A 22,827-nucleotide genomic window follows, 5' to 3' on the forward strand; every position below is an offset into this window, starting at 1 on the left:
TGGGAAAAACAACAAGAAAAGAAGAAATTAGGGAGTGAATAATAAGAATTATCATTCAGAAATTCAATTTGTTTTGATGTCTTTGAACTAAATTCTGAACAACTAAACAAACTATTAATACCCCCCCCCGCATGTTCATTTTTTTCTTGTTTGCCAGTTTACGTTGTGTAATTTGACACCAGCCTCATATTGCTCTGCCTTGATGACCACAGTCTGATTTCTCCCCCGTTTCACATGCGAGTGACCTCTTTATCCAGACGCTGGTCGCACACGGCTCCAACGCCTGATTTGTTGAAAGTCTAACCGGAGCACCAGAAGAGCACCAGAGCTCTCTTTCAAAACGAGTTACGTGTGTGTAACCGTCACAGATGGTGTTTGTTTTTGTCAAAGAAACCCATCTGTGACCGCTCTGCTCTACGATCTCAATCCATGCGTTTACACGAGACTTTCTGTTCCTCTATAAATCTGAATAAAGCCTAATTCCGCTCTAAAATGGCCATGTAAACGCCTGTAAACTTTATTCAGAATTAAGTTTGAATCCGAATAGTCCGGCGGGTTCATTGAACATTGCTGACTTCATTGACCATGCTCTCAACGCACAGACAAACTGAATTACTTCAGGACTGTCATTTTCTTTTATTATCTAACTTTTAAACATTTTGAATGCACATTTGAAATACCTTTAACATTTATCACACAATTTCACAATGAATGAGTGACGATCTGAAGCCTCTTTTTTAGTGCATTGGTAGATTTTAAGACACTCTTTGTCACACCAAGCAGATATAGAAGACAGACGGACTGAATCATTCTCATACGTCACAAATATTCTCCGTAGATAATGACAATTTCCACGTATCAAGGTTGTTGTTTTTTAATACTCCATATTTATGCATTGGGTCATTTAGTTCAGCCAAGCACTGGAGGAATGTTCATTTTGGTCATTACTGTTATTTTACATCCCTGCTGTTACTAATGACTCAAAACTGAAAGGAATTAATGCAAACTCATGATAACTCAGACTATATGACTACGTTTACATTTAACGGCCTGAAATGTTATATTTTATCATCCAACTGGAAGCTTTTTGGAAAAATGGAATGGAATTCCTGCAGACACAAAGTTCATTGGTTCATTTTTGGATGTTGTGGACACATAAATGTCATTAAAACAAGCATTGCACAACACCAATAGTGAACGGATTATTCACTACTGTTGTCCCCCAATGGACAGAAGGCCAAAAGAAAAACAGCTACTTACCTTTTTAACAAGGATGGTGAGACCTTGATATTTAAACGGTTTGGAGAACTCGATGTACTGGGCTCGTTCATTGTTTATAGTCAGCGGGGCCACAATCATGTCGGCCAGGCCCCCCAGGAGCTCACCCATCATGCCGTTCCACTCCTTCTTGTTGCTGTTGTTCACCTGGAGTCCCAAAAGCAAAGGCGTGAAGGTGAGAGTCGGCGATCGGCCGGTCGTTCTCGACACCGCACACAACGTTCCCGGGCTTGAGAGGATCTGGGTTAGGCCAGGCGGGGACGGTGCGAGGCATGCTGCACGTCCCTGAAAGTGTGCCCGTCTTAAAAATATCAAAAGAGTGCTCTGCGGTGTATCAGATCATGCACTGTGAGAGCAGGAGAAGGTGTGGAAGAGTGTGTTCATGCTTTGCCTGCCGAACAGGGGACTTTTAGGGGGTTAGAGATGAATGTTGTGTTTCATCCATGCGGGTTGTCACTTCATGGGTCTCCTCCGATTCTCGCCCCCCGTCTCACTTCTGTTAACGCCGCCGCTGTATGTCGACGTGCGTTACGCAATCATACCAACAGTTTGGGAGGGGAGCCTCCGATTTTAAGACCTCAGTTAAGAAATAATGCTCTAACATCACAACAGAGATGCACAGCACTGCAGCTAGCGGGATTAAAAGATGGTTCACAAATCCTACAAGCAGGAATTCGCATAACTGCAGATATAATGCCAGCTATGATCATCTGCTACTTTGCATTATTACTGACATCTGCAAATATAAATCCTGTTCTCTAAAAATGGCTTAAAGGTATATCGTTATGAATCTCTCACTGTAAATCTAAATGTGTATTTATTGCTGAATAACAGCTGCTTCTGCTGTCGCTGTAGTCTATCATTCATCACGTCCTCACACTCAACAAATACAAAGAAATAAGGAAGAAAATTAAATTATTAAAACAAGACAACACACTGCACATCAAATTAGATTAAAAAAAAACATGAACATTTACAATCTGGAAAAAAAATTATTAATTGAATTTAAATGCTTAATTAACAAAGTCAGTTAATGTACAAAGAAAATAAAATCATGTCCAACAAATCCCACTAACCATTCAGTTCATAGCACAGATCTCGATATTAGAAGAATTATAAAGATGTTCGTGACTGGTTCTGTTTAAACATAGTTTCATATATTGATACTGGTCTGAACCGAAACCCCGATGTTAGTTTTAAATCTTAAAAACAGTGAATCGCACCAGTAAAATACCAAACAATTGAGGTAACAATGTGATTTGTTGCGAAGAATTGAGTTAAACCCGTGTTTGTTGCAGAGCTGAGAAAACGCTGCACTACCTGGACATTCTGGGTGCCATAAATTCAGACTTGTCCCCCTTAAGCCCTGCAAGGAGAGGTTATATATAGCTGATTTCCTATTTTCTCTCCACAAAGTCATGCGTTTGAAGGAAATAAATGAGCCCTGTACAAACGAGAAGCCTTCAGCACCTATATGATATATATGTGTAATTTCCATGCGTCATTGAGCTCAGATGGTTCAGCGATGCTGTAAAAATAGCGGTGAGTTTATGTGGCGTGATGCAGTCGGAAGATTTTGAAAAAGTTTAGCGGGGATTATCTGATGAAATAATGACAATGAGAAGGAAACGAGCGGCTAAAAATATCACGTCGACGCAATCTTGTCTTTTTCTCTTCTGTAATTAATTCAGTCTCATTCTCTGTGAATATAAAGGGTTTTTTTTTTTTTTTTGCAAAAAGGTTATAAAAACATTGTGATTTCATTTGCAAAAGAATTAGATTCTGTGGTAAAAGTTATATGAAATGGCTTTTCATGAAATAACTTTCCATTATGTGTAACTCGTACAAATAAAAGTTGAAGTTTCCATTACTTTCAAGCCTTAACAAAATCCTATATAAGGCTTTTTCATGTTAATTTCTCTCTGTACATTTTACTCTGTGTTGCTCTGAGATCACCTGCACATTAATACAGACTATTGATCTTTTTCTAAGGCTATCAGGACAGATTTGGACAGTGAAACCACACATTTCAGAGAAGGACTGGGTTTTATCTTTCAGCCTTTTGAGCAGTAGAGATAAAAGCTGGGAAGAAGTTGCAGCCTCCGACATGAACCAGAGGTTGTGCTCGACTCTCTTGCGTGCGATTTTGACTGACAGTCAATGCAAAGGATCTGCCGTCTGTCGTCTCATCCGTCAGAATAACTGACAGCCTTCAAAATGTTCTGGCATTGTCAAAGAAATCCTGTCAGAAAGCGTTCATTTAATGCGACTTCCGACCCAAACGTGTGCCGGGTATCCTCCACCTCGCTCGCCGGCTGCAGTTTGTTGGAAGGGAAACTGAAATCGGAGATCGGCGAAAGCCCCGCGAATCATGTGAAAAAGGCCAGAAGAAGAAGTGCGGGGGAATCCATGCTGAAATAAAAAGCTAAAAAGGGGGCTGTGTTTTCTATCTTACAGGTGAATGTGTGTTCACTGACCCACGAAGTGTGCTCTCCGGGCCTGTTGGCGACTGTCATGAGAGGCTATCTACCGGGCTCTTATTTCTCCGAAACCTTCCTGACCCCGTTCTGCTCTTTGGCATGTTTTTCGTTTTAGCGCTGGGGGAGTGTTTGTAGAATAAATAGCATAGTCTGCTTTTTTGCGCAGAAATTCTCAGACTTGTGTGAATAATGAAAACGGACAATCCTTCTGCTTCATGTTTCTAAAATAAACATTGTTGGTTACATATGCTTTATTTGAACCTTTGACTCCATACTAAATCAACTGCACACCTACATTTCCAATGCATTTAAAATGTCAATTTTTTTTCCATATTTTTCGACAAAAAAACACTTTATTGGTCGACACCAGCAGTCAGTATTGGAATCTTCAGAAAAAGGTAAAAAGATACAACCTGCTGCAGATCTTCAGGGAGATTTTTCTATAGTTTTTGGGCATATTAAAGATGCGAACAAGGTGATTTTTTTTATATTTCCATTTATTTTCTATAGCACTTTATCTGTTTGTTTCTGTGTTTTTTATCTTTCTCCTAAGCTGTCTTTGAGTATCTTGGAAAACTTTTCAAACAAGTGTGACAAAAACATTTTTAAAAAGTAGCTTGTGTTTGACATCTGATGCCACGATCAACATGCATCTTGATGTCTATATGTGATATATTGGCCTGGGAAACCATGAGTACGACTTTTATGCCATAATTACCATGTCAGTGGAGGATGTTATCAAACTTTTTAGAGCCTTACAGCAAACAAATGTGAATTTGTGAAAAAAAAAGAAAAAAACATCAAAGCTGTGGGGAAAAGAACAGCAGCATACCATATTCAGAAAAGACGCAGAAACACAGAAAATATGTTATCCCACAAATAAAAGGAAATGCATCCTGCAGCGCATGTCAGGAAATCTGAAGTTGTGTTTTTCAGTGAAAATGGAAAACTTTGGTTGTGTTTTGGACATCCGTTTACACGACAATGGAGCTCAGAGCTGCTGAAAACACAACTTTACGAAAACAGTCCGACTCTGTTTCTATGTAGACGGAGGAAAACGCAACTTTTCTGAAACGCTGCTGTGTTTTGTTTTCTGAGTAGATGTACGTGTGTGGTTTAATTAATTATTAAAAACAAATAACAGCACCAACTCTGGCTTACATTACTTACACTTCTGAAACAAAAACACCAAAAAAAAAAAAAAAAACAGCCCGTTTTCACTTGAAATGTCATGTAAATGTGACCTGAACTGACTTGCATCTCCTTTTCCAAAGTGTTAAGTTGTAGGAAAACATGTTTCATTGATTTTGTTGTTTTGTCCATCAATTCCAGTAGATCTGCTTCAATATATGTGCGTGCAATATCACAAAACCACATTTGCACCTAACTTTCTCGCACGCCAACATTGAGCAGCTCCTGCGGTTGTTAATCTCAGCTTATCTTTGTCTTGCTGACATAAACTTGCTCCCAACTCTCTGAAAATGATAGTTGCATTTTGTATCTGTGTGCTCTTTCACGTCTTACTGCCTGAGCTGTGAATAGTTAGTGAGATCTGTCGTGTTAGCGGGGTAAAAGGAACAAAACAGAAGTTGCATCAAGTATTAAATGTGAGATCATTACATGCAAATTGTGTCTCATGCAACAAAAACAAGAAAAATTCAAAGTGGAACTGACCCGCTCCTGAGTTCCAAACTTCCCATCAGCCACCAGATGCACCTCGTAGGTGAAGTTCATGGTCATAGCCAGCTTGATGAGGAGGTCGATGCAGAATCCGTAGCAGCACTGCGGCACGATTGGGCGTCCTATAATGGGAGCAGCAACGGTTGCAAGTTAGAAACGCATCCGGCCCAACGGCGTTGGCTGTCTTGAGTTCTTTTTTTTTTTTTTTTTTTTTTTTTTTTAAATCCAAAGGCGGCGCACGTAGACTGGACACGATGCGTGACACGGCGGCGCGCTGCAGACGTACGACCACACGCTCAGCCACGGAAGCCACACCGCACACAGACATCACACGCCCCACACACACACACACACACACACACACACACACACACACACACACACACACACACACACACACACACACACACACACACACACACACACACACACACACACACACACACACACACACACACAGCTCCGTCACTCACTCAGAATGGCTTCATGCATACATATATAGATACCTACTGCATATATATGTATGCATCTCCAGTGGGTGTTTGGCGGGTGCAGTAAAAGCACAGTGATAGTAGAAACGTCCCTGATAGGTTACCTGGGATGGTCTCATTGGGCCCAGTGCAGATAACCTTTTTTATTAGGACTCCATTGAGCGTCATCTCCTCCTTGCAGGTTCCGTCTGGCATGGTCGGCTTCACGTACACGAACGGCTCCTGGTGTATCGTCACGATCTACAACAGAACACACAGCTGAATCCTTCCCGGAGAGACTGTGGGCGGGAGCTGGGTGTTTAGCGGACACACACACACACAGGAGGAATGACAGATGACTTTAAAAATAACCGATGAGGACACAGATGAGAGGATCTTTGCCGGAGATGAAAGTCATAGAAAATGCATCAGTGCTGCCTTCATGAGCACGGATCGGCTCCGCTCCCCTCTGGGAACCGAGCGGTGGAGGACTGTCCGACGAGAGAACATCAGCTCAGGTCTGCGCTCAATCTGTGTGGACGTGAGTGTCACATCGCCGCGACGCCGCCGCCGCAGCCTACCTTTAATCTGGTGGACATCTGGAAGCCCTGCGGTTTCTCCGTCTCTCCTCCCGGCCAGATGATCTTGCGCTGATTGTTCATTACCACCTGCGGAGGAAGTAAGTATGATGGGTGAGCCGTGACAGAAGGCGTGCTGCTGATGAGGCTCCAGCTCCGGTGGGAGACCAACACTAATGACTCAGCTTTATGTAACCGCCGCTCAGCTCTTCCCTCATTTACTGCAGACTCTGAGATACCTGAGGGTGTCTGAGACTTATTGTGTGGCCCATCGGCATTCAGGTGAGGTGCGGATCCTCATATTTTGCATTACTCCACATTAACTAGAGCACAGGTGGCCGGAACAGAGCTGGATGCACATGTCATGCAAAATGTGAGCTGACCAGTCTTTTTCCCCATGATAGGGTTTGTTGACTTGTACTATTACTATTTCACAGTCTAATGCAGTGCACATAATGTATCATATAGATTATACAAAAAAACATCTGTTCTCTACAGCCGGTCAGGTGAACCTCACAGCACTATGTTGGATCTCGACATGGATTTAATACATGTAGATACATAGAGCTAAATGCAGCTGCAAGTGTGTAGATGTATACTACTTTATCCTGTACATGTTCAGGGGAGAAGGTGCAGCCAAACACTGCGTGGGGCTCCATTATTCTACTCAGATTTCTCGCTGTTATAGCCTCTAACAAGCCCATGCAGTGCAATTAAAAAGTGGAACAATGGCTCTCAAGGACCTTTATATAACAACGTACTGCTCTGAAATGCTCTCTGATCGGAACAAAACATCAGAAGTAGATCTGAAGCAATACAGCCTTGAGCCAGGGCAGATTATCCTGACAAGCAGTTACTGCAAATAATTTTCATACAATGTGCAAGAAGTGCATGGAGTGAGTAGAAGTCATTGTTTTTGCAAAGCCATTAGAAATAATATAGCAGCAGAAAATATTCCACTTGAAAATGTTCTCAACTGATGACAAAGATAAAAAAGTTCAGAACAAAATAGTTCAATAAGGTCTCGTACAAAAGTGTGGGAACAGTGCAGGACGTGTTTATCCCCCATGGAGCACAAGTAAATAGTGTAATTGCTGCAGCTTGGAGCAACAGATAAAAGTGATCCAGAATGATGCTGACAGACGACGTAGCTTAAACGCTCTCATGCAGTCGAACCGTCTGCGGTGACAGTTTTGAGATTCACTCAGGATTTCTTGCCAAGGTCACTGGAGCCCATGTTTCAAAGCTTATTCAATAAAAGTGAACAACAGAACTAACAGATTTGCAGATGTTTTTGTATAGTAGCTTGAAAAAAGGTCATTTTCAAGCGAAATGTGTCCAACTTCTGAAATTTCCTCAAGAAAATACCAATTAAAGGAGTGGTTGTAAAATCACGTTTTCTCAGCAACAAAAAAAAGATGACAATGATTCCAATAAGACTGAAAAACTCTTTGTGTGAGGAGCCTTAACCTTAATGTGATCTTAGAAAGTGCAGTCCTTAAATACATGCTCTTCCTGAAGCAGCAACTCGTGGTGAACCCCCAGATGAACTGCAGCCGCAGGCGGCCGGCGCAGCGGGACGATTTGCATATTCATAGAGCTGCACTTAACTTAGTGAGGGCGAAGGCTAAAGCTGCATCTTAGCCACTTAAGGTAATCAAGAGATTTTTTTTTTTTTTCCTCGTAGAAAACTTTAAGAATGTCTGTTTTTGATGATGTTTTGATGTTTTCTCCTCTTTGACCTCTCGACTTTCAGGTAACTTTCAGCTGTGCTGCACTTTTGAAGTCGTCTCACAGTGACGACTGAAAGCAACAGTGAGTATTTGAGCTGCTCTTCTAATTTAACTAAGACAGACAGCTGTAGCATCAAGTTAGTTTTGGTTGACTGTTTTCGGCACTGACTCAGGAGAACAGAGCCGCTTCACTGGAACTAAACTGTACCAGACATTAAAAAAAAAAAAACCAAGAAGCTAGGTACACATCCGCTGTGAATAAAAAATATATGAATCTGCGAGTGGAGTCAACACACGCATTGGAAAATGGACTTTTAGGAGGCGACGGCGTTACCTGCGTCCCGTTGTAAATGCCGACTTGAATGAGTCGAGTCTTCTGGTAGTTGAGGATGCTGTAGTGGGCGTACTTCCTGTCCCCGTCGTCGTTGAACTCCACCCGACCCGTCAGGCCCTCGGGATACTTAGATGACATCAAGACTCTGGGGCAAGAATATGGAAGAAAAACCTCATCAGTGCAAACGATCAAGCTGTGATGATAACGTACAATCCGCTGCAAGAAGGATGTGTTGCCAAAGTTTACACCTTTGAGAAATTTCCATAGAGTGGACAAGATGCTTTATTACTTGAATTGCAAACTGCTATTCTTTACTTAGCTGACTGTAGTCTAGATGGAATTAAATACGTAATGTGAAAGTCGCTTCAAGCTGGTTGCATCATTTGATTCAAGCTCTCAGTGTAGCGGAAGGAGAGAAAAATCTCTTTTTTTGGGTAAGATATGGTGGATAAGATGCTGAGCTTGGATATTTGCTGTTTGTTGTTGGATCAGTGTGGAAGCGCCGCAATCGTTTTCCCGCTGCGCCGCTGAGAAGCTGCTCTAAGTGGGTCAGCAGAAACTCAGTGGCTTCCTTTTGTGTCAAACAGGCTGATAAACAGAGGATTTATGGTGGAAAACCTGATAACGGCTCTAATTCTGTACGGCAAATCACAAGTGACAAAAATAGGAAAGATATTAACAGCAGAGCAAGATTAGGTTGTGTAATGAGCAGATAAAGACTGGAATTTTGAAATAATGGAGTTGGTGACGCCAACCTCATGAACAGGCGTACCGTTTGAAAAGAGGGCCCGTCTTCCAGATGTTGGTGTTGCCCACGCAGCCCCTCGGCGGCTCGGTGATGTTCTCCTTCTCAAAGAGCTCCTGGATGGACTGAGCCACCACGGCCACGGCGTCGTTGATGTGCGCCGACTCGTTCTTCCCGTTGATGAGCTGGAGGCCGATCAGACCTGAGGCACAAGAGCCCAATCACCGACCCGAGCCCCAAGAAAACCTCCCAGGATCCTTTTTGCAATGCGCACAGTGGGAAAAAAACTTATAGGGCCTGCAGTTTAGACATCCAGCAAAAAGGTCAGACATCAGAGGCCTGATCCATCCTTGTTGCCTGTTAATCTCTGGAAGGAGAGCGTCGCTAAGACTGACTCATAAATCGGAGCTTATGAGAGGAGGCAGCAGAAACAAATGGATCGTTTTCTCTGATGTTGCCAGCGGTGACCTTTTCGCAGCATGTGTAAAGCATCCCTTGAAGTTGGATTTGTACATTGTCAGTCCTACCAGGAAGGCAATCAGCACAGGCAAAAAAAAAAACAAAAAAAAACACAGACCATTTTGTGTTACTGCGAAAACAAAAAGACAGAGAGGCCTAAATTTAACTCGAGCAGCAATCCAACTTCAGCTAAGTTTTCCGATTGCAACCAGGTCCGTTGAGTCCTGCGGACTCCCGAGAGGAGCCGCAGAGCGAGTGGGACGGGGAGGACAACGGACGGGACAACAGAAGAGACGCTCTGTAAGGTGGGGTTGCTCTGTGCTGAGAGTGCCTGAGGGGGACAGACGGCCGACAGTTGTGACCACAGCGTGATAAAAACATGGCGTGAGACGTGTGCGAGAAGTCCACCGACAAAGAACAAGAAAGGCTGTTGCGTCTTACCATTCTACCAGTTATCTGGCGCAAAACTCTCCCTTCATAATTCATTAGAAACCAGGGAATTAATACAACAACACATTGGATTTAGCGTGGGATGATCCAGGGCACACGGACGAGAAAACACGCCGCGTTTAAACCTTTAAACACGCAGGATGCTTAAACGTTTAAACGCTCAACACACAACAAGCAGTTTTTAAAGTTAATCACGTAATGAATCCATCGTTAAACGGTTAATCTCTGTAAATCCCGCTCGCGCGGTGAGTAAAGCCCGGCGCACTGGCTGCTGCCCTCCGCCGGATGAACGTACCGTCTGGCGCCTCGCTCAGGGCTTTACCCGACATCTCCCGCTCGCCCACCAGCCACACGTAGCCGGAGCCCGTCATGTTGAGGAAGCGAGCGGCCTTGTACACCGCGGCAGCGTCCTCCTCGCTGGGGGACAAACACAAATCAAAGTCCGACTTCTGTCCAGAAATGCAGCTTTGTTTGATCTACAGGAAGACGCTTTGCTGTTTTCCACTGCGGTCGGTATCGTTAACTTGCATATCTGGGAATACATGACATGCAAACTGTGTTTGCACACATTTCATAAATTGTTGATGTTAACGGCACTTTTAGAAAGTCAGTGAAGTAGCTGTGAGTTCCAACGAAAGGAAGTTAATTATCATCATATAAGTCAAATATTTGGGATTAGGGTTTATAAACCATTGTCTGGGAACAGCCTCGATCAGTATACACAAAAATAAAAGTTGAAACTCCAACATTAAGCATAAAATCTATGTAGAAAACTGATCCAGAAATAGAGCTGCGATGAAGATGGGCCGAGCCAAAAGATCAAAGTGTCCTGAGGGTAGATGAGTCAGAATTTAAACTGTGCCTTGGACGATATCAGCAGTGTTCCCTCAAATGAAGAAGGAAGGCTTCCGGTCTGAAGTGAAAGAGACCCAACTCTGAGCATCTGAGGTTTTCTTTTATGATTCCATATTATTTCTACAGATGCTCAGCTATCACTACATTAGATACGGTGGTACAAACTGAATCTGATCCGATGCTGCCTTAAAATTTTACATTGCAAAAGAAAATGTTCACTTTTTCTTGAAATCACCGGAGAGGCTTTGATGATGCTGTGTGATTATTTTTGAAGTTGGAGTGTACTGTATGGAGTGACAGAGGGACGGCGGTGTTCTCACCTGGCAGACAGGATGATGACTCGGGCCTCCAGCTCTTTGGCCTCCAGCAGCAGGGCAGTTAAGTTAGTCTCCTGGCTGAACTGGAGGACTTTCTCAGCCTGTGATTGGGGCACAAGAAAGGTCAAGCCAGCTACTTATTCCTCCCCCCAGACACCATGCTGCCTCTTTACCTGCTTGGTTTCGAGCTTGGACGATTTTGTTTAAAAAACGAGAGACAGAGAGATAAAAAGGAAAGCGATCCAGGGGAACCGGCTGAACTAAAAAATAAAAAATAAAAAAAGCTTGAAGGGAAAAAAACTTTTGCATTTGTTTGCATGCAAACTGAGGGTTATCAAGGCTCCAAAGAAGGACGTGCATGTGTTAGGTAAGGGGGGAAAGAAGAAGGTCAATGCAACCAGTAACTAAAAACGGGTGAAGGGGGTGAGGGGGACGTTTTCCCCCAACAAAAAAACTGCTGAAAACTAGGAAGGTGCTACGGAAGAGGAGGAAGTAGCATCTGGGAATCGGTTCGGTCCCACACTACCGCTTCTCCACAAAGGAATGGACTTGCAAACTCTTTTTTTTTTTCTTTTGTGTGTGTGTGAGTGTGTGTTTTGAGGACATGCATTCCTTTATTGAAGGAGAAAATGAAAATGATAAAAGCGGGGCGCCGTTCACTGGTTTCTTTTTTTTTTTTTTTTTTTTTTTTTTCTGGAATGACTGAAAATTATAGATTTTTCATAACACAACCATTCTTCATTTAAATTATAGGGAAATGTCTCAAAGTAAAAAATTAAAGAAAAAACACGTGCTACCAAGAGAGGGACATTTCTGGGTCGGCTGGTGACTGGTTTGGGCTGGTTTCTAGTTGCTACGTTTGGAAAAGTTGGTGGGCGGCGTGCATTGACCATGCAAATATACCTTGGGTCCTCGCTTGTTGTCATAGGACAGTTGGTCGAGGTTTTCATAGTTCCTTTTTTTATTCTGATGAGTAATGTGCACAGAGAAAATATGCAGACACAGAAAAATATTATAAACAGTTGAAAATGGAGGGCAGTAAAGCATTCCAACAAATCTCCACTTTTCTGCTTCAAATTGGGAGCTTTAACAGTGGGGCTTGCAAAAGACATCAGAGATCAACACTTGAGTCCAGTCCACTTTTTCCAGCTGAGCACGGATCCAACAAACAAGACTGTGGAACACAGCGGCGCGACTGTCGTCTGCGAGTTAGCACAACATCAACTACTGGCTTCCAGAAGACACACAGTGTTGTACAGCATGGAGCGCTTCCAAACGGAACCGTTAATCAATACAGCCATCTGGTTTTGCATCAGTGCCGCGGGGACGGCGGGTTTCGCGTCACCTCGGTTCAGCTGGAGGCGACTGGATTTTCTGCGATTAACACTGATTTTATTCTGCAGTGAACATCGGTTTTATGGTGTTTGGGTCTTGAATGACGCCTGAAGGCTTGTTCATGAAAACACTTTTAAGAACTTTCAAACTTGATTCCAGTGTTTTCTGGACTGTAAGTTCCAGGAAACTGATCAAATAAAACATAAAGATGTTAAATAAATACATCTAATATATACTGTATGTGCAACTTATGCATATTTTACCTCTTGGTGATGGATCTTTGGCTGTTATTTATACCCAGGTGAAACTACATTTAATGCAACTTGTACAATAAAGACCCATTTAAACAACAATGTTTTCAAGTGAAATCATAAAACTTCAATCGTGTTTTGAGGGTGAGTTTACATGGCAATGGTGCCTAGAGTCACTGAAAACACAACTCGTAGAAAATGGCTCCAACGGTGGAATTCTTTCAAAATGCTCTGAGTCCGTGGGAATGGAGGAAAAACCGCGAAGACCGGAGAAACATACACTGCGCACCACAGCCGTAGGTAACAGTTCTTCTGCACGTGCATGAATAGATGGACAATAAGAACATTTTCTTCCAGAGTGTCACGACTCCCGGTCCGTGTTCTCCTGGGATTTGGTAGTTTTTTAGTTGAGAGTCTCCCAGGATAACAATCCAACTGCATCGCCTGTCCAAACCATCATTAATGTTTATAGTGCTGCGTTCTCTGTTCATGAGTGTCTGGATTCATTACAAAACCAGATCCCACGAGTGGTCTAACATGAAAACTCCACAGTTTTTACCATTTCCGTCATTCCTATGAAAACGGAACAAAACTGTTTAAATGATGCATTTTTCAACTTAAAATATCTTTGAGTAAACTGGACATAAATCATTGAGTCAATCAAATTACTGATGTGTGCTTGTTGAAATGCTCCAAAATCTTATAAGTCTTTCTTGAATGTGTGTGAAGAATGTGAGATCTGGACAAATCTCCGCTCAGAAAGTGGCTGATTCTCTTACAGGGAGAGCCAAGATTAGAAAATCCCAAGTTGGGTATTTACTGTCCTATTTTGGGTTGAAAATTCCACTGAGACTCGATAAACCACAACCTCATTTCAGGCACGTAAACCCAAACCCATTTAAACCCACATCGGCTTGATGGGAGGACACGAGCGATGAAAACTTAATAAGAGCAAACTTATTTCTGGATTTAAAGGCTCCTTACTGCAGCGAGGGATGCGGTACGCAAAGATGAAATACCCAGATAGAAACAACAGACTCCTTGATCCTTTAATTTACAACAAATCCTGTAAAGCTGCGTCACAGGTCTATAATACGCACTAATTCTCAGCAGCTTCAGAAGATCAATGTCTGCCTAAATAAGGCACAGCATGCATTGAATAAAAGCTCTCGATTTTCGAGTGCGCTCTTTGCTTACACAATCTATTGCACGCAAAAAGAGGACAAAGCCTCTGCACAGACACAGAAATTCAAATGAGGATTAATATATTGTGACTGGTCGTGGGAGCATGTCGGAGGATCTTCCTTCAGCAACATCGTGCAGATTAAAACTGCTCCTTCCTCACAGTTCTGGTTAAAATTCATGTGGCTTCTACTTTCCCTCTGCCTGATATCACACCCATCCGGTTTATTCAAGAAGAAATATGAACTGGAAACGTGCGGTATTTGCTCCATTTGAGCTTCATTTTTATCTCCACCAAACCTCAAATGAGGCCCAGTTTGCACAACATTTTCAAGTGGAAATGGAAGGTTTTCCCTGTATTTTGGATGCCTGTTTACACAAGAGCAGTGCTCAGAGGAATGCGTGAAAACACATCTTTTCGAGAGCGGCTCCCAAGTTGGAACATTTCTGCAACTCTGAAGACTGAAACGGCGCTACGGTGCACTGCGGCTGTGGCGTCGAGTTTCATCTGCACCTGCACGAGTCGACGGACAGTGACAAAGATGGCCGCCTGCTGTCAGGGTCATGCCAATATCAACATGGAGTCACGCCACTCTGCCGGCCGCCATTGTCTTACCGCACATGCTTCCGCTGTTTCCACGGCGATGGCGTCCGAGCACTTGCGAGTTCCACCTTGCGGGGTTGTTTTCAAAAAGTTGCATTTTCACTGACTCTGATCGCTGCTGTTGTGCAAACAGACACACGAAACCAAACACAATTTTGCATTTGTTTTATGAAAGTGTTGTCGTGTGAACAGAGCCTGAATCTTTTCACCATTTTAGTCGTAAACAGTGGGTGTGTAATACTTGTGAACTAGTTTTTAAAAAGCAATTCAAAGTGATCAGCTGCCTTTATCAACAATCTCTTACAAACTGGAACCTCTGCAGTGAAACACTGGATGTTCAAAACCATTTCTTTAGGATTAAAAAGAGCACTTCTGCTCTATACTTACTGTTTTTTCTTTTCTTTTCTTTTTTTTTTGGCTCTGTGAGGCCAAGAGTATTTTAACCTACTTTCAGACAGTCACCATTTTAGGCTGTGGTGGTTTTCCGGAGCCTCTCTGGAGTCCTGCCCGACACAGGGAGCCATTTTACAGGACAATACTGCTTCGTTCTGCTTGGCAGCGTTTCTCGCGCAGCTGTCAGGCCGCACGGCTCACACCTCAGTGCACTCGGGATCTGAGCGGCTCCCTTCACAAAGTCGAGGCGGATCGAGCCCGCCGTTCGGCCGAGTCTCGCAGGTCGCAGCGGACGAGACGATTTACCACAAGGCGAAAACAAGGAAGGCAGGAAACCTGAGAAATTTACAGCTATAGAAACAGTTTCAGTCAATGAAATTCCTCCTCCTGAGGGGTTCATCAAACAGTACTGCCAAAAAGTCAAATAAAAAAACACAAGCAAACACATTTTTATGCGAACTACAGCTGAAATAAAGTAAAAAAACTTCCAGTATGTGGACGCTTTCTCTGTAAATAAATGTGAAGAATGTCTTTAATCCTTCAGACTCGTTACTCTGAGTAACAGTGCTCTTTCTCTTGCCCCTAATCTCAGAATTGTTTTTTTTAAGATGCCATTATCTTTCTTGCGGGCTGGACCGGACCCATGGTGGGCTGGTTATGGTCCACAGACCACACATTTGACACCCTGGCTCAGTAACCAATTATAGCTCCAAGAGTAAAACATGCTTACTTTGAATCACAGTAACAGGCAGTGATCTTGCTCCTGTTTCAGACCTTTCATGGAAAGATTTTGTGACGTTTTCAAAGACGGAAGCTCATCAAATATTTCTGTGTGTTATTTTTAACCAATTGTATGGTTATTTAATGAGGGCGAGATCGGTTGGAGGGGATGTGAGGATTATACGTGCTCTACAAACCTCAATAAAGATCTTTTAGACTAAAACTGATTCCAATCTATGAACTGAAACCTGTTTTTTAAGATTTCATGGAGATCATGAAGAAGTCCCTCCATATGTGCAGACATTTGGAGACACAGAGATTAAAAAAAAAACTTCCCTTTTATTCCTGGATAGTGTTTCTGAGGGCTCTATTTTTGCATCCTGAGACGCACGTTAATATTTCACATTGTGTCACAGTGAGTCCACCGTAGACAGACGCTCCTTGACCGCGATCCCACAGCTCACTAAAGACTTCCCATCTGGCTAAAAATAATTCCACATGCAGCATTAGCAAGATCAACGCTGCTCTTCCTTCATCCGTACGGCCGAGCCGGGTTCATGTCCCTGAAACCACCGGAGCTGTGAGAGCGTTTCCAGCCCAGGCGACGGAGGAGCGGCGACTCAGAGAGGAGACACAGAGCTAAAAGCAGCCGCCCAGCGCGCCGAAACACCAAGAATCAAATCCACAAATCTTAAAAATTTCTCACGTCTCACAGTATGTTGACCAATATCATGAAAACAACAAATACAACTTCTGATTTGAATGTCTTTTGTTGCTGTGATCCAATCCAGTTGCTTTAAAATTTGAAAAAAATGTTTAATGCTATTACAAAACATTTCATTATTTGCACATTGAGTCTCTTTTTTTTAAATAAATCAAAATGTTGGTTGACCTCAAATGTAAATTTTAGAATAATGAGGCTTTAACACTTTATTTTAGGTCATTAATGTCAAAGGAAATTCATTCTGAAGATCTTCATTAAATTCAAAAACCTGCAACAGTGGAAAAGAAAATCTATAAAACCAAAGGTGTTTCCCTGTAGAGGGGTAAGAAGGTATCTCAATGTAGTGATAAAAATTTTCTTTATTTCTTTTGTCACAAACAAATCGAGAACTGTTGGATCTGAACCCCACTTTCCCTGAAAAAAATTGAGAACTGTGTGCTTCACTATATTATTAGGGCAGGGTATTGTACTTTAAACAGTTCATGAAGTATTTATGAAGGAAAGGCACTCAGCACAATGCATTTTTATCCTTAAAATAAGAAATGAGCATACTCCTAATGCAGTACCTTATTTCTATATTTATTGAAGACCATTTCCTCATATTTATTAAAAAACGTTTTAGCAACCACCAAGTTGCTAAAGATGTTTTCTAACCTTGATTTTTTTTTTTTTTTCCATTTTGGCCTTGATTTTAAATGTTGGTCAAAACAAACAAACAACAAAACCTTCCGTCTGACCCTCTGGAAGCAGCTCAGAACGTCTCCAGGAGCCACAAAACAACACACTTTGTTTCAGTTCCACACAAAACCCAGAGCTCTAAAAGCCCACGAGCCCAGAGACAAACGTTCGGCATGTTTTCCTGCAGCCGAAGTGAAACCTCCTCGCGTCAGCACATCCGCTGCTGCAGCTCGGCCCTCGGTTGTCACGAGCCTTTGCAGCCGGGCTCCCGGTGGACCCGCAGCGTGGAAACCTTCCGAGGCCTCTCTCTCCGGATCTGCAGCGCCGCGTTGAGATAAACAAACCGTCGGGAGCCGGCGGCCCGAAGCGGCGGCTCGCTCGGGCTGACCCCGGCTTCGTTTGGGGGTTTAACTCCTGGCTGTCAGTCAACATCCCTCTCTGTCAAAACAGGGCGTCAAATCCCTGCTGCCGTTGTTTCTCCTGTCACGCTGACGGAGGGAAAGATGGAACGGCGAGCCGCTCTGAATGCTAATCTCACTGTCAACCACATAAACAGTTTATTTTGGTCATTACAGCCGACGGTGGCCTGACAAGTCATTTTTCTTGTTTATTGAAGGAGGTGATCTCTGCGAATAAAACAAGGAGAAAAACAGATTTGGGGTATCAGGGTTGACAGAAGCTTTTATACTGCGAGCAGCTGGACGGCCCGAGGATCTGATCACAGCTGCAAGTTGGAAACCCTGAAATGAATGTTTTATTTAAGCTTGATTTAAGACTTTTTATTATCGTTTCCTCTATTTTTAGCGACTAGTTATCCATCTACAAGTGCTGATCAGGCACTACAATGACACTGATGATTTCTTTTTCATGGCAGCTGTTAGATATTAGATATTTTAAGCAGCAAAGTGAACATTTTGCCAGAAGTTGACGCGGTGCATGCTAGAAAAACCGGTACGCTTACAGATTTGAGTGAGTTTGACATGGATCACAATGTAGTGGGTGAGAGTATCTCCCAAGCTGCAGCTCATGTGGGCTGATCCTGGTCAGTGAACACCAACATTCACCCAAGGAATTAAAAAACACTGAGCGATTTAAGGCCTGCCTGTGTCGTCTGATCCAACAGATGAGCTGCAAGCTTCAAGATTTTTCTGTTAACACGTTATTCTGATGTATTTTTTGTATGACTATCTTTATATAACTCCAGTAACTGTCTATTTCTCAATATTTGAAGGTTCTTTTCTGACTGTAAAGCTTCACTCTAAAGCTTCCCACCTGCAGGACTCAGTCTTAGCTGTAGACTTGCAAAGGAAAATGTGAGTGGATGATTTCAGCATATCATAAATATCACACTATGATATTAATTTGTTACTTTTGAGAGTCAAAGTTATCGACTCTGCTTAGCTTTGAAGTTTGATTTTGGATTTCAAATGACTTCTTTCGCACATTGGCTTGACTGCACTTGGTTTGTGCTGATGGGTTTTCAGTTCCGCGTTCAACCGGTCATGAACTTACAATAGAACGCTATCGCTTACAATGCAGAAAAACAAACGTTTATAGATATATTCAGTGAATTTTTTTCTCTTTAAGTGACAATAGATATGTATCTCGTTGCATGGCATAAGGTGTACATCATCATCTTGCGAGATCAAACTACAGAAATGGATAATTTTGTGTTATTTTAAATGTCATTTCTCAAAGATTTGACCAGGCCTCTTGTAGAACGCAGTTTACAAGCTTAGTCACTGAACTAACCAATCCATGAAACTGATTTACGATGTTACCAAAAGGAGTGCACTGTTGCCAAACCTGTGTGTTACTGCCAACTTTGGATTTTTATTTTCAAATGAAATCATGTTAAACACTAGTTCGCTGCTGTTCAGTTTTTTTGGTGTTTTATGGAAAAATTAGCTTATCTGTTCAGACTCTGCTGATATTTTGTATATATTTGTGAATTTTTTCCTTCACGCACAAACATCCAGGAGACCGAAGCGAGTTTAACGACCTGCAACCTGTTTCCGATTGGCTCTGATTTTGCTGGAAACTGGGGACAAACCGAGACCACTTTGTCTGAGCACAAAGCTTCAGCTACTTATCAGTACCGAGCACCGATACGAGTTCTTGTTAAATACTCTAAAACCTCATTTATACCTCATACGCAAAAGATTTGCGAAGCTATGCATTGTTGTGAATCACCTCCATACAGCCTTTGCGTTGCTGCTACACACACCTAAAACAGCCTTGACAGCTTTTGGAAGAACATAGTTTACAGGCTGATATTAAAGAATCGGTATCGGTGCGTCCCCATTGTTAACACTGTGGTGAGAATCATGGTAATGTAGTTTATTTATGATAAACACAGTTTGGATGAACAGATTCTTATTACTTTGTCTTTTCATGATATTTGCTGATTGTTCTAAAAATATGAGACGCATCATTTGCATATATTTAAGCTTCTGGCACTTCCCTGTAGTTATTGCTGCATGCATTTGGAAGGATTCTTGCATAAATCTTTTTCAGGGCGTCCCAAAAAAAAAAATGCCCCAAAAAGACATGGCAATCAGAGCAAAATGAATTCATCATTAGAGGCTCACAGCAGAGCGGAGCAGCATTATTATGGGACTGAATGTTGCACAGATGGGCCTATTCTGAGCTAAAAACTCACATTATGCAGAGAGGAAAGAAACTTCCTGGATTCCCATCAAAGGCTTTTAATGTAGAAATGTCTCTAATGTGATGCAGGATGTGAGTCACATCCAGATGACATGTCACTGTTCATGTTTAAACTCACATGGACGAGCAGTGTTTTCCCATCGGTGGCCAACACCGATCTCCCTCTCCTGGTTTCAGCAGCTTCGTCGGCCGTGTGTAGATTACCTCGGGTGAGTGTCATATCCAGCTTCTTTTCGGCCTCTGATTTAATTAAATCTCTGAATCGGGACTCATTTCGCTGCGACACACAATTACAGCAAAGAGCTCCCAGAGAGGGCACGGCATCACAGCGAATAAAGGAGGAAGGAGAAGAAAACCCCATGTATCCCAAGGTGATTTCATCCCATTAAATGAATGGCAGTTGTTGTTTTTTTTTTTTTTTCCTCCCTCTCTGTAACTCGCGCTCTTTTCCTAAAGGGCACGCATTGTCGCAGACTCAAGTCTGCTTTGGTTCAAAGATCAGCATTTCACTGACCCACATACACAGCTCTGAGCTATACTTAAAATGGATGCATCAGCGGTATTTCAGAAAGCAGCAACAAAAAAAAAGAAGAAGAAAGATGTCCTGAATGCTGCAAACTGCGACTGCAGTACCAGGACGGCGGCCCCTGCAAAGGACCTCACCGCCTCCGTCTGTGATGGTTTGCAAAGCCCCATGTTAAAGTCCACTATTTGGCTCCCAGTGTGGATAGACACAGGATAATTTGGACTATGGCGAAAAGCAACGTGAAGATGAGCAAATAAACATACAAACTTTCGTCAGATTAGACCACATTAGACGCTGTTGATGTCTCTAGGAATGTTAGCCAATGTTTACACAATGGTGAGAAAGAGATGTGTCCACACAACAGAAAGGAAGTTACATACATAGAAGACCTTCTGAGCTCTACAAGCCTTTACGCACTCACGCATGCTCACGCACTCGGCCGGGGCGGCCAGGGCGTCTCACCTTCGTCTCCCGCTCCTCCAGCAGCGTCTCCAGCCTCTTTTGGGCGGCCCGCCCCTCGTGGTCGTCGCTCACGATCAGGATGATGTGGTTCCAGTTGAACTCGCGCATCAGGTCGAACCACACGTGCGCCTGGTGGGAGTAGGGCGGGACCGTCCGCAGGAAGGACAGGTGGATGCTCTGCGGAGCGGCAAGCAGGGAAATCCAGGAGATAACGCTCCAGATTAACACTGTTATCAGATTCAGAACTTTTTTTCTCTGCAATAAACAGTCAGTGTGGGGACAACTTGTCTTCTTGCTCTGTTTTACTGGTGGAATTTATTAAATGGTGAAAATAGCAACAAATGAGACAACCAAAACCAAAGCGAAACATTTATAGAGATTTTAAAATGCAAAGAAAACACTGGCACATTTGGAAAATCTGTCAAAAAAGTGAGCAATTTCAATTTCTTTAATTTATTTCATTTTTAGTTTTTTGCCCTGAGCTGCAGCTGAATCTATTCTGGAAAACACTGTAAACTTCTTCTCTGAAGGAAACAAATGTCAAACCCAGTGGGTAAACATCCTGTTCAAATAAATCCATTATTCATCGGCCCGTCAGCCGTGCAGAAACCCCGTCATGCTTCCGTTAATCCCTCGGTTTAATGTGTCCGATTCCCCCTAACCGGAGAGATCATGGATTCTGACACTCTGATAACTCGACTTAAGGTCTATTTGAGTCTGTGGCATTTTATTTATGCGATTGCTTTTAAAGTTTCATTCCGGTGGATTGTGCTTCATAAAAACATAACTCAGGTCGGCGGCATTATTAATGATGTTCTTTCAAATTTCAGCCAGAGGCCCATTTAATCACAGCTCCACTAATGGACAGTGATGGGACGTTTAATCTAGGAAGCTTTTGAAGGCGCCTCGGGGGAGCTTCTTCCTCCATCACTCCTTGCTCTCTTCCTCCCTCCCTCTCTCTCTCTCTCTCTCTCTCTCTCTCTCTCTCTCTCTGGTTTCGTCATCCGTCACTCACCTTGTCGGAGTAGATGGACATGCGGGTGGTGAGCCCGACCACGGGAATGCGGTAGAAGCCCGCGGTGTAGGAGACAGGCGTCGGGGTGAGGTGGTCATTGGACTGAGGGGGGTGACTCACCAGGATGGCGTAGACCTGCAGAGATACACAACGCTTCGTCAGTCTGACACTGGGATCAAACCCAGCTCCTCACAGACTAATGAAGACCGCAGACGCGCTGCAGGCTTTCCCTGTCTCTGTTTGGTTTCCCTTCTCTCATCAAACCCTGCAGAAGTCTGATAAAGACCCATTCAGTTCAGTCAGACTGGAAATACAAATGGCATCGGAATCAGAATTTATATTGGAAAAAAACACACAGGAGAAAGAAATATATTTTCTATAGCAAACAGTTAAAAATATATTGAAACAGCAGCAATTAAAACTGTAGAATGAACAGAAGAATGTGCAGAGTGGTAAAACTCTACAGTGTAAAAGTAAAAGTCAGATTTCAGCTGACGATAACTCTATAATATTGCACATGAGACAATATGGAGCTTAATGTTATTAACCCCTTACAGTTCAGGATATCATTGGAGACAGAGGTCGCTCTCCTTCTCTGGGTCCTATAGGTCAGACGACAGAACCTGCAGCCAGAGCGCAGCCGCTCCAAGAAAGGAGCCATATAAACTATTTTAGTTATTTAGAGCGTCTTTAGAATTTAAATTAATTCATGATTTCTGATTGAAATCACTTTTCTTTTCTGCGCTGATCCAAGCTGATTAAAGGACCATTCCGAGCACTGTTATAATCAAGAAACTCTTTCAAAAACAACATAAAGAACTATAAAAACAGCCACTTCACACTTTGATATCATGAACAATGAAAAACATTATTAGCTATAGAAGGTTT

General features: G+C 42.7%; 1 protein-coding gene across 7 annotated transcripts in view; it reads right to left on the reverse strand.

Annotated features, from left to right (window-relative positions):
• grin1a (glutamate receptor, ionotropic, N-methyl D-aspartate 1a) overlaps positions 1–22,827 on the reverse strand; it is a 43,527-nt gene that overhangs the window by 15,990 nt on the left and 4,710 nt on the right. For 2 of the 7 annotated variants that reach the window (XM_030085412.1, XM_030085416.1), the window contains exons 2-12: positions 21,940–22,074; positions 20,925–21,101; positions 12,283–12,345; positions 11,383–11,480; positions 10,503–10,624; positions 9,326–9,500; positions 8,554–8,698; positions 6,490–6,576; positions 6,022–6,169; positions 5,433–5,560; positions 1,261–1,425 (exon numbers count right to left, since the gene is read on the reverse strand). In XM_030085412.1, the coding sequence (XP_029941272.1) occupies positions 1,261–1,425; positions 5,433–5,560; positions 6,022–6,169; positions 6,490–6,576; positions 8,554–8,698; positions 9,326–9,500; positions 10,503–10,624; positions 11,383–11,480; positions 12,283–12,345; positions 20,925–21,101; positions 21,940–22,074 (1,443 nt within the window). The remainder of the gene's footprint in view (positions 1–1,260; positions 1,426–5,432; positions 5,561–6,021; positions 6,170–6,489; positions 6,577–8,553; positions 8,699–9,325; positions 9,501–10,502; positions 10,625–11,382; positions 11,481–12,282; positions 12,346–20,924; positions 21,102–21,939; positions 22,075–22,827) is intronic. The other 5 variants (XM_030085413.1, XM_030085417.1, XM_030085415.1 and 2 more) reach the window with 3 other exon arrangements.

This window comes from Salarias fasciatus, assembly GCF_902148845.1.
Source record: "Salarias fasciatus chromosome 7 unlocalized genomic scaffold, fSalaFa1.1 super_scaffold_4, whole genome shotgun sequence".
Lineage (NCBI taxonomy): Eukaryota > Metazoa > Chordata > Actinopteri > Blenniiformes > Blenniidae > Salarias > Salarias fasciatus.